At 28.8% G+C, this 11,316-nt stretch overlaps 1 protein-coding gene across 1 annotated transcript; it reads right to left on the bottom strand.

Moving 5' to 3' along the window:
- Positions 1-873: 873 nt before the first annotated feature.
- On the bottom strand, positions 874-4,240 carry LOC129976536 (uncharacterized). The gene is made up of 2 exons (XM_056090161.1): positions 2,559-4,240; positions 874-1,230 (listed from the first exon to the last, which is right to left on the bottom strand). The coding sequence occupies exons 1-2, from the start codon at positions 3,885-3,887 to the stop codon at positions 1,033-1,035; spliced, it is 1,527 nt and encodes a 508-aa protein (XP_055946136.1). The 5' UTR covers positions 3,888-4,240; the 3' UTR covers positions 874-1,032.
- Between the last annotated feature and the right edge of the window lie 7,076 nt (positions 4,241-11,316).

Genomic DNA, 11,316 nt, shown 5'->3' with positions numbered 1-11,316 from the left:
ACACGTTCAAATTGAAATCCTGATTTAAAAGGGGGGGGGAGTCAAAATATAAACAATCTTATAGTTTTCTGAACATGCATTCAAAGCTTCAAATTAACATAACAGTTAATTTGGCTTGTATGATGATCAGCAAAGTCAGTATCCCATTTAGAAATTGGACAAGATCTGTTTTGAAACAGAATTTACAATTTCCAAGCTGTAGACAAATAACAAAACAAGAATGTTACAAACATTCAATTCTTACATTTCAAGCCAATCTATTGCGAGGATGTTTGATACAGAATGCCAAATTTCAAGCTTATTAGACTTAAATATTAAACGGATTTCAAGTAGAATTTGGTTTTTTACATACTACTGTCCAATTATACTCTCCATCATAATCTCACAAAGTTAATTTTGAACACAGAAAATTGAAAAATTTTATCTATTGAATATTCAGCATATAGGATAAATAAAACTTGCTTAAAGGTAAATTGTAGAAATACATAAATTTAAGGAGTTTCAAGCTACCTAGAGTATTCTTGAAATCTATTTATATGTTCACATTTAGGCCATATTTGTAGATTTCAATTGCTAGATTTATGTAACTATACAATAAAAGAGACAAAGGAAGATTCTTGACCAACGATTCTGAATGAATACAACTGAATAAAATATTGACAGAACTCAGTTCCTGCATAATAAAATTTGAAAACCTAATCAAATTGAACAAAGTTAACAATTTTGTTTGATAGATAGACAATTAGATATAAACCATCCGATTTTTATTTTCATTTTAATCAAAAATTTGTCAGCTTGTAAGAGGCTTACTTAAAAAAGACATCTTAAAAATATTTATAGAACTTAAAATTTTTATTGCAAAAATTCATAAACTATTTTGCTTAGAAAATACTTTTTACTGAGAAAATTTACAGATATACAAATATTACATATATAATTTTATGGACATTAAGTAATATTTTGTTATTCAACTTCAATAAATTATATTTACAAATGGTTTTAAAGACATACATTTATATAACTTTACAAAGGTCATAAATCTGTAGGATATTTCTGTAAAATTTTTTCTCTGTGTTCTCTAGTAAGACAAGGGGAAATTATTTTTTCAAGTTCGTCAATTCTTCTTTTAAAACGCAATCTTTCAACAGCATACATCTCCCACTCGCCTTTTCTTTCATAAATTTCTACAGGCAAAACTTCCACAAGTTCATCATCAGGAACAAATGAGACCTGAAATACAAAAATATTTTTTCAACAAAACAAATTAAATTTAGTTTTAACATCTTAATTGCAAATTTAAATCATTTGTAAAAACAGCAATTATCATATTCTGAAAATAGTTTTCTGTAAAGTTACAAAGTACATTTTGAAGCAACCTCTTTTGTCTACAAAATTCAAATAATTGAACTTCAAAATGTAGGAAAAGTTATAATTTCACTCGTATCATACAAATATACTATCTAAAGAAGGATAAAGATATATACAACCGAAGGTGGAATGGATTAATTATCAGGGAAAGATATAAACCAACATAAGGTTTTTGAATAACTATCAAAAGGTATTTATTTTAAATCAATCATCCAACCTTTCAGTTCAATTTTATAATTTAAAATACAGAAGAATGATAAAACTGAAAATAAAATATAAGCCAACAGACAATGTATAATATACAATTAGATTAAATACTTTATCAAATAATTCAATATTTAAATTACTATTTAATAAACAATACAGATAGCTAATAATAATTAGTCTAAAAGATTCATATTCATTGTTTTACTTATATAAATATACAAACAATACAGTTTAAGATTAATTATATTATAATCATATAAATATTTATTCTTAAAAATTATTCACATCTTTCAATTTACTGAAAGGGGGGGATCATTTTATATTTTATGCACTAATATTTATGATGGACTATTACGTAAATTAAGGTATTGGTTAACAAATAAGATATTATCTTCTTTGTAATGTGAATAATAAAAATAGTTATTGATTCAAATATTCTTAATCTAATGTGGTAATGCGGAATACATTTTAAATTAACCGATTTATTATTCATTATCACTTGCTTCTATTATCTATCAAAAGCATACAAACTATTCATTTCATAGGATCCCCCCAGCATTTTATATGACAACTCAAAAGAAACTTAGGCATGAGAAAATTTCAAGCACTACATAATTTAGCACTAAAATATTTAACTTTAATTGTGATGATCAAATATGGTTTGTGCAAGGAATAATCATATTTTCAAGTAATAAGGCAAAATTATATTATTCACATACATTATAGTCTGCCATAAAAAAATCCATAAGCATCAAGTGTTCCATGGAGTCTTAATGGAATGAATAAAAAATATATTTACAAATAAAAAGGTGTCATTTAATTAGGTAACAAAATATGCAGTTCAGGTGTTAAATTTAATATTACAGAAATTTACAAACTTCAAATTTGAGAACAGAGATTAGTTCTTTCCTCTAATCTACTAATAACCATTAATTTATAATACATAAGCAGAATTTTATATAAATATTGCTATAAAGAATTACCTTTGTAGATGATCTTGACTTTCCATCTAAATCCTTAGTAGCTTCATCCCATTCTTTGTTAACTCTATGAAGCAGCATACTCAACTGGAATTCTTCTGCATCTTCATCGTGGCATTGAGGTACAGAGAGAAGTGAAGTATTTGGTTTTGAAGAAGGTAAATTTGCCACATTAAGTCCAGAAAATTCAAATTCTGAAGTATCATTCAACCATTCAGAATCGCTATTTTCATCCCAGTCAGAATCATCACCAGCACTATCCACAGTAATTACAAATGATGATATATTAGGTAGAATTATTTGAACACCGTTGGCATTATCTGTTATATTTATCACATTACAAAGAGTAGCAGAATTAGATCTTGCACACTTTTGCACATTGTTCATCAGACCACAGCCAATTCGAGACATTGCAGACTCAACTTTACATGGCTTTTGTGACACTGGATTTTGGTCAGTGCAGATACTTGAGGAATTCTTTTGCATTTTATTTTTATTACCTTTTTTCTGCCTACGTCTTCTGTTTTTAGATCTTTTCTGAAGTTCTTTTGTTTTACGGTTTGCTAATTCTTGACTCAGAGTTCCATTATCAGCAGCACACTTTTTTTTCTTAACAGTGGAATTGTCACTGACAGTTACCACTGCCATATCTAATTCGCTCAACTTCTTGCCTTTTTCTTGTTTGGAACTTGATGCTGGAGCTTCAACAATTACTTTTGGCATTGTATGCTTCTCCATATGGTGAGATGGAGAGCTCTCTGCGAAACACTCAGCAACCATGTCAGGTACCTTGTTGATACTGGAGCTAGAGCAAATTCTAGCAACAGTGTCCGACAAATCTGATGTATCAATGGATTGTTTTGCAGAATTATATGGATTATAATTACAACTGGAATGGTATTCACTAATATTTACAGCAAAATTAAAAGCTTCTTGCATAAATTCTTCCCAAAGATTATCTTCTGTGCGAATTTTATTCAATGAAAAGTTGTGATTTGTATTTATATCTTGGATCCTACGACTGTAATCTTGAAATGATGATGCAGTAGGAAAAAACAACTTAGAAACACGACTTACCAAACTATTAGGTGATACACTATGATGAAAAGGAAACATAGTCGACTCTAAAGGCGATCGCTTAATTGCAAGGGTAGTTGAAGAACTGTCATTCGCTTCAAGTAGAGCTTCTTGATATTTAAATAAAATACTATCGTTGAAACTCCCGTTACTGCTTATTAAGCTTTGCGATCCAGTCCAATTCTTCAATATAGAATTTCCACTGTCCTTAAGTGAAAGTTTCTCCAGAATTGTTTCAATAAAGTTCAGCGACATTATCACAGTTGAAGAATAAGTCTTTTTACAAACGAAGATAATTTAAAACCTTTAGTAAACACTCCACTTAGACGCCATCATATTCCAAGTAGAACAAGGATGATAAATAAAAATTTCTGTCTTAGGTCTCATAATATTTTGCATTTTAAATAATCTATCAAATGAACGCAATATAACATCATAATTCCTGGTACTTAGCACGGTATTTTCTGCCATTTCGAATACAACTGAAGAAAACACGATAGCCATAAGGTACATATCTCTTTTCAGGTTGACAACAAATCTAAAATGGCGGAGTGTCTAGGGTTGCCGAGACACCCAGCATTCTTTCATCATATTTCGCCAAATATTGCAGCGCCAAAAAATTCGTAACGAATATTTTTTAAGAGAAAAACGGAATAGCAAAATATTTTTTTTTCTGAAAAAGTTATACTAAATATCTAACTAAGGATTCTGCCTTAATTTGAATTTCATTAACTATAAGTTGAAAAAACAAAAATTAAAATCTTCTAAGTGAAATTGCGGTTAATCTTTTGAAATAAACGAGCGAATTTGGCATCATCATTCGTATGCGGTGCTGCATTTTACCCAAAAAAATAATTAGAATAAAATTATTAAGAATTTGAGTTCTTTCATTTATATTAAACAAAAAATTTCAAAATAATATTTTAGAATTTTTTTTTATGTCTATGGATATAAAATTTTAAAGGTAAAACAAAGACTTTTCAATATTGCATCAGAATCCGGATGTTTCGTAATAAATTGCAGATTGAGAAAAGGCGTGCATTTGTTTTGTTTGTTTACAGGAGCTGTTACGCGAAATCTCCTAAAAAAGAAGTTCGTTCATGAGTTGCAACAATAAACAAATCTGTGAGTCTACAAAAATTACAATTTTATCGGATTTTGTTGGGCTGGAGTTAGAATAGATAGGATATCAATATGACATAGGTAGGATGCCCATCGCATGACACAATATAATTTGTGTTAAGTAGTATTTTAAATTAATAAGTGCATTGTAATTACAGTGAATAATAATTTAATGAAATTTTATTCCAAATAAATTGCTTTTAAGTTCTGTTTGTTTATCGAATATAGAAAAAAAAAAACACTGAAAAATAAATCCAGCATTTCTGCATTCAGAATTTTTGTTAAACAAATGTTATATCGTACAGTTTTATTTTTCAAGTAAAACATATTTATTGAGATCGTGGATGTATCGTAATTCATTATTCAGCAAGGACCATTGTAAGGTGTGTGTGTGTGTTTTTCCAATTGTTTTTAGATTTTTGAAAGTTTACATTCTAAAAGTCACTAAAAAAAAAGGATTAAAATTGAATAGTTTGATTATAGAAATATTTGTTGACTAAAGCAAATTTATCCTAGAAGTCTAAAATTCATTGATGTATAAATAGTAAAATCAAGATGTCAGAAGTTTTTTTTTTTTTTTGTTTGTTTTGTTTTGCTTCATTTTATAAGATTATTTTTGTTTGTGGAAATTAACTTCTTACAATAAAATTCTTCGTTCCTAAATGAAAGTTATTTTGATGTGGCATATTTTACTTTTAAAACAATAAATAATTAGCTAAAAATAAAAAGCAATATTTTTTCTATACTCAATAAATTCAGCTGTCTTAGTACAAGATGATCAATCAAAAGAGATAAAAAGAATGCATAAAATGATTTTATCTTAAAAAGGAAATTTAGTAGTTATTATTATTATTTTCGGAAAAGCAATTTCATTCTCAGCGTTAATTATTTTACGGAAGTTGCTCAAAAAACGCTACGTATAATTCTGTTTACAATTTGATTACGAGAGGGACTGTATTAAAGATATAAAGTTTTGTATAAATTAGCAAATCGAAATTGCAAGACTTTTGATAACAGAGTTTGCAATCTGAACTGTAGTCAGGTGAAGAGGACGACTACCGAGCCCACATCCCTTTCTCCAAACTTCAGTACAACAGCAACGTGTGAGTATTTGAATTATGATGAAAAGTTTGATGTGTAGTTTGGCCAATCTTCTATCTGCAGCCCGCCATCTTTTTATCTTAAAGCTACGAATGGTTCCACACAACCACTGAAAAACCTATGAAAAATTGTACACAATGTTTTGTCATGTAATCTGAGACATAAAAGAATCTATACTTATAATATATTTATATAGCTTCTTACCTCGAATAAATAGACTATGTAAATAATATATGCAAATAACATTTATAAGTAGGCAAAATCTCACAAATGTAGTTTAATTTTAAAAGTGAATTAAATAATATTTGAAATACTTAGATTTATTTTTCTATTCTGACCTTCTAGTTGTAAATCTCGATCGATTTGATATTTAGTGACAAAAATAAAGCCAGTACTTTATAGGCAAAGAATTAACATTTTAATTTTGTTTGAGGTCAGATATCTCAAGAATACTTGTTTCCGATTTCAGAACAGTTGATTCAATAATAAAATGAAATGCATAACATTAATAAATTAATTTCATCGGTAATAACAAAACAATTCAACTAAGATTGCATTTTTGATAACAAGCTTGTTTATGGAATATGAATGGGTGAAAATAAAAATAAAACTCAAAATATAATGAGAGTTTCCAATTCATTCTTATATTTTTTCGATCACGCCACAAAAGATTATGTTAAAACAAAAAATATGCGTTAATTACTAACATACGAAAATCCTCTACGAATTCTTTAAATCGAAACAATAGTTGTTGAATCAGGAGAAATAAATACTAATTAATTCCTTTCAAATTTGAGTCATTAGTGAAATCCAACGTGCATATACGTCTGGGAAAAATTGTTTACTTCCTAAATTGGGAAATTTTAGTCTTCATTCTAGGATTTGGAAATATTGTTTTCCTCTTCTACTACGTGCAGCTGTTTTTTCCTTTCCGTGAGCAAAAATTCTGCATTTGCTGGAGTTAAGTTTTTGGCGGAAATAAGTTAAAATAATTAGATTAATATCGTGTTTTAAAACTTCACAGATTCACTTCTAAATTAGAACAATGTCAGCTAATGAAAAAAAAAAAAAAAAAAACAGTCTCTTTCTTTACACACAAATAATAATAATGACGTAACTAGATTTATGTATTCTGAATTTGATGATTTAACGGAGTACCTTCTCAATTTGAAGCTACTTTCGTTCTTGATATGTACTGTAGATGCCGTGATTTATTGAAAGGTAGATGGTAAAAGCGTTAAAAATAGTATTGCATATATTCGCCTTATACATATTTTCGATGCTATCGATTCTTCGAAAGGAGAATCGATGCTATCGATTTTTCAACTTCGAAAGCAGTTGTTTCCGATTCCGAAGTTGAAAAAATTCCACAAGGCAGTTCTAACTTTGAAAGTTATGCAGTCAATTCATATGACGGTTCAATCGTATGACAAACGTATTTGCTTATATAATGTAGCATATAATTGCTAGTAATTCTCTAAAACTTCTACTGTATATGATTTTGTACTTCATTCAAAATATGAAGAGGATTCACAAATTTAACTGACGCGGGCCATTTTGCCGTGTATTTCTTCATAAGCATTTGACCAATAGGAGTCTCCCCTCGACTTTCTCATATATTGGCACAATATGGCAGTGAAACAATCGAATGTGGATTATTTTAGGTATCTATTTTTCCACCAGCTGGACTAAGAATTTGATACAGATCTAAAATGTTGGAACACCAAATTTCATTTGACTAAGTCATTACATCTTCAAGTTTCTGCGCTCACGAACTCGAAACTATGCAGTCTTGACGGATTGCCAATTCTTTGCCGGATTTGGTCCAAAATTTGACAGAGATCTGCAATTCTAATGTTAAATCTAAATAATAATGTTATTCATCTAACTAATTCCATTTTTGAGTTAACGCATTTACGTGGACATGGGCGGACAAATTTTCTACTCACAGACCTCATCTAAAATTTTATTGAAATCTGAAATTTCAAATTTCGTGAAAAAAACCTCACACAAATTTTTGTTCCCTAAGTTATTGAATTTTCGTGTTCACTGATCGACAGGCATAAATTCAAAAATGTGTTTTTATGTATCAAAATGATCTGAAACATGGAGATTCATTGTAATCTCAAGATCAAAAAGTTTATTTTCTCATATACTAAAAACACAAATAGAAACTTTTTTAATCATATGAGAATTCGTTCTCGAGATTTTAATGAATTTTCAAATTTTAGGCCCTTTATCCGAAAAACATGTTTTTGAAATTATATCTGTCTATCTGTGATTACGATAACAGTAAAACAATGTTAGCTAGATGTATGAAATTTGCTATGCGGTCTTCAATATTAAATTTGTATATTTCTTTCATATTTTGAGCTAAATCCATTCACAGGAAGTTTATTTGTGTGTCCGAGTGCAAGTGAACACGCTAACTAGAAAACGGAAATAGCTGTAAACATTTGGTACATAGTTTTTGAACTGAAATGCAGATTCGTATCATGTTTTGAACTAAATCCATCCACGATTTCACCGTCTATCATTCGCACCCATGTAAATGAAATTCAAAAGCGCAACGCTTTGATTTCAATCACCCGAAGAATGTGTGGCACACTGAATATAAAAATCTGAGTACTGTTTCCGATCACTGCCTTGCCCAAGGCTCACAATTTTTATACAAGAAAAGGGGGGATGACGTCTTTATTAGGGAGCGTGAGAGAAAGTTGGGAGAAACTACTATCTCTCGGAATATTTTTTATACGAGAAAATAAAAATTAATTTAACAATCGCAGCATCAAAAGAGCAATCATAAGTTTGTATCATTGAATAAATATAAAGATTATCAAATATGAAAATAAGTGAGACAAGCTGAATGACTATATTTTTTAAACAAAGTTTTGTTTGATTATAATCGGTGAATTCCCAAGTCAGCAGTGTAAAGGTCTTGGGAGAGCGAATTGTTGATTTCCAACATCAGATATTTACTCAGACGTTAAATCAACTATTTATTATCAAAAACTTCAGTGAATTTAAATTCCATATTTTATATACCAACGTCAACTACTGATCATAAACTCTTGCATTTAACTTGTATTTCTATACATTAATCCTTTTACGTATTTTTCAGATTCTTTGATTTTAAATTTTAAAAAAAATTTTAACAACATTTTTTGCTTCTTTTTCTTATATTTATTTAAAAAAAAAACACTAATTAAATAATGTTTGAAAGGAGAAAAATTCCATTTTGCCTCTCGTTTCTCAAGCTTCTTTCAAATTTCAAATATAACTTTACATATCCAATAATTTGTTCAAAAATTCCATTAAAATATTCAGGCATACATTCTCTTATCTCTGAGGCAATAATTACTTTCAAGTCTGATTTTGATAAGAATAATTCCAAACTTCTAAAAATGATTAATTTTCGGGGAAGATTTCATCATAAATACAAAAACCACAATCATGGTTTCTTGATAAAAATGACACAATGGCGGAAAAATGCGGGGGTGAAGTCCATTGTCTGGATGCGCTGTAACAGCAGTGAGTCAAATCTAAGTATCATGTAAAGTTGATTAACAGCGTAAAAATTTCACTTAAGCTTATTTAGTGACATATTACCACCATGCTGTATTATAGTGTTTAGTTTGACAAATTCTCGATTATCAGCTGTGAAAATCTGTTAAAAAATTTCCATTCTATTAGTAATAAAGGAGAAATAGTATGCAGCTGAAAAAAAAATTTTTTTATTTTTTATTGTTTGACATAGAGGTACTACCAATTTTTTTTTCTCGCAAAAACCACCACATCTGACCATTATGGCGCCAAACAATATTACTTTAGCCAAGTCATTAGTGCCAAAGTTGGAACATATATATTTTGAACTGTGAGAATGTGCACCTTGGTGCCAATTTAAAATTTTAAATAATTAAAAATTATTTAAGGAGATTTTTTCCTGATAATCTCTATAATATTATTATACAAATATAATTTATAAATTGTATTTTTAATGGTACCAATTTAATAGCCAACAACTTTTTTTTCTGAACTTTGACAATTTTATGAAAATATATATTGCATTGTTTTTAACATATCAGATTTCATTATTTCTATGAAATTTGAATTGTTTTCATAGTCTCATCAAATATTTAATCGCGTTATTCTCTACCATTGTTGAAAGTTAAGGAATTAAGATTCTGATAAATATCCGCGCAATTTACATGAGAAATTCTAAATGAAATTGCGTTTAATGAGCAATTAATTTAATAAGCATTTTAAAATAAATTGATCAGACGCTACTTTTTTAATGGAACTGTATTTGTTATCTAACTCAATTCTATTAGGAAGGTTCATGTACACAATGAACAAAACAGGTTTAAAATTATTAAAATACCGATTTTAATATTGTCGCAATTTGATATTTAAATGCTATGCTTAGCTTAGTCAATCACAAGAGAGTTAATCATCAATTTAGGTATAAGAGATTTAATTGCACTCAATATTTCTGCCTATCTGGTCAACAAAAGCAACTAGCCATTAAAAAAAAACATATCTAAACACAAAAACTGCTTTTCCACACTTCTCTCAATGGAATAAACGTGCCTCAAGTCCATACACGTGGCACGATGTTTTTCATGGACCTTTCGGTAATGAATTCAAGACTGCCACGAGGTCACCACGCATTAATAATCTCTGTTAAAAAAAATGATAATATCCGTCTAGTATATGAGCTCTACAAAGCAGATCGTTGAATTCAGAGGTACTAAAAAGGGCGTAAACATGCTTTGGAATAAGAAAATGTGCGATTTGGAATGACATTTTTATTGACACATTTGAATTTTAATTAAAAATCAAGCAAAAAAGATGTTTTCCATGTTAGTCTTCTAAAGTAGTATCACATGAAAAACGTCAGTTAATTTTATTAATTTTCTTTAAATATCTTTTTAATGATATCCCTTTTGTACAGTCCCCTCCCTCCTTTAATTTCAAAAATTGTTAAACACATTTTACAATACTTTTCATTGTTATGATAAAGATTCAAACCTATTGCTTCTCGACATCCAATCATCTAGCCACTTTAATTTTTTTTTCCATTGTTAGAATTATGATCTAAGAAACTTATCTCTTTGAGCATTATCTTCCTAGCTTTTTTTCTTTCTTTACTTTTCTTTCGATTTTCCGATATTTTTTATTGTTTGATAATTTTTAAACACTGCTGTTCTTTTCTATTGTTTACTTGGATGATAATTCTTTGTCCTTATTCTCTCAGCTTCATTAGTGTGCTATGTAATTTTGATTTTTTTAGTGTGTCTATAAAAAAAGAATGTATTTTCAAATTACGTGTCTTCTATACAATATATGCAACTGAAATTTAATTAAAATAATGATGGATAATTGATGCACGCATCTTTTTAAAAGTTTCGTGAACTATATTAATAGATGTTATGTCTACTTTCACATTTATGATCAAATA

This window comes from Argiope bruennichi, chromosome 1 (assembly GCF_947563725.1).
Source record: "Argiope bruennichi chromosome 1, qqArgBrue1.1, whole genome shotgun sequence".
Classification (NCBI taxonomy): Eukaryota; Metazoa; Arthropoda; class Arachnida; order Araneae; family Araneidae; genus Argiope; species Argiope bruennichi.
The sequence above is the reverse complement of the archived record's forward strand: the minus strand, read 5'-3'. Positions and strand labels throughout refer to the sequence as shown.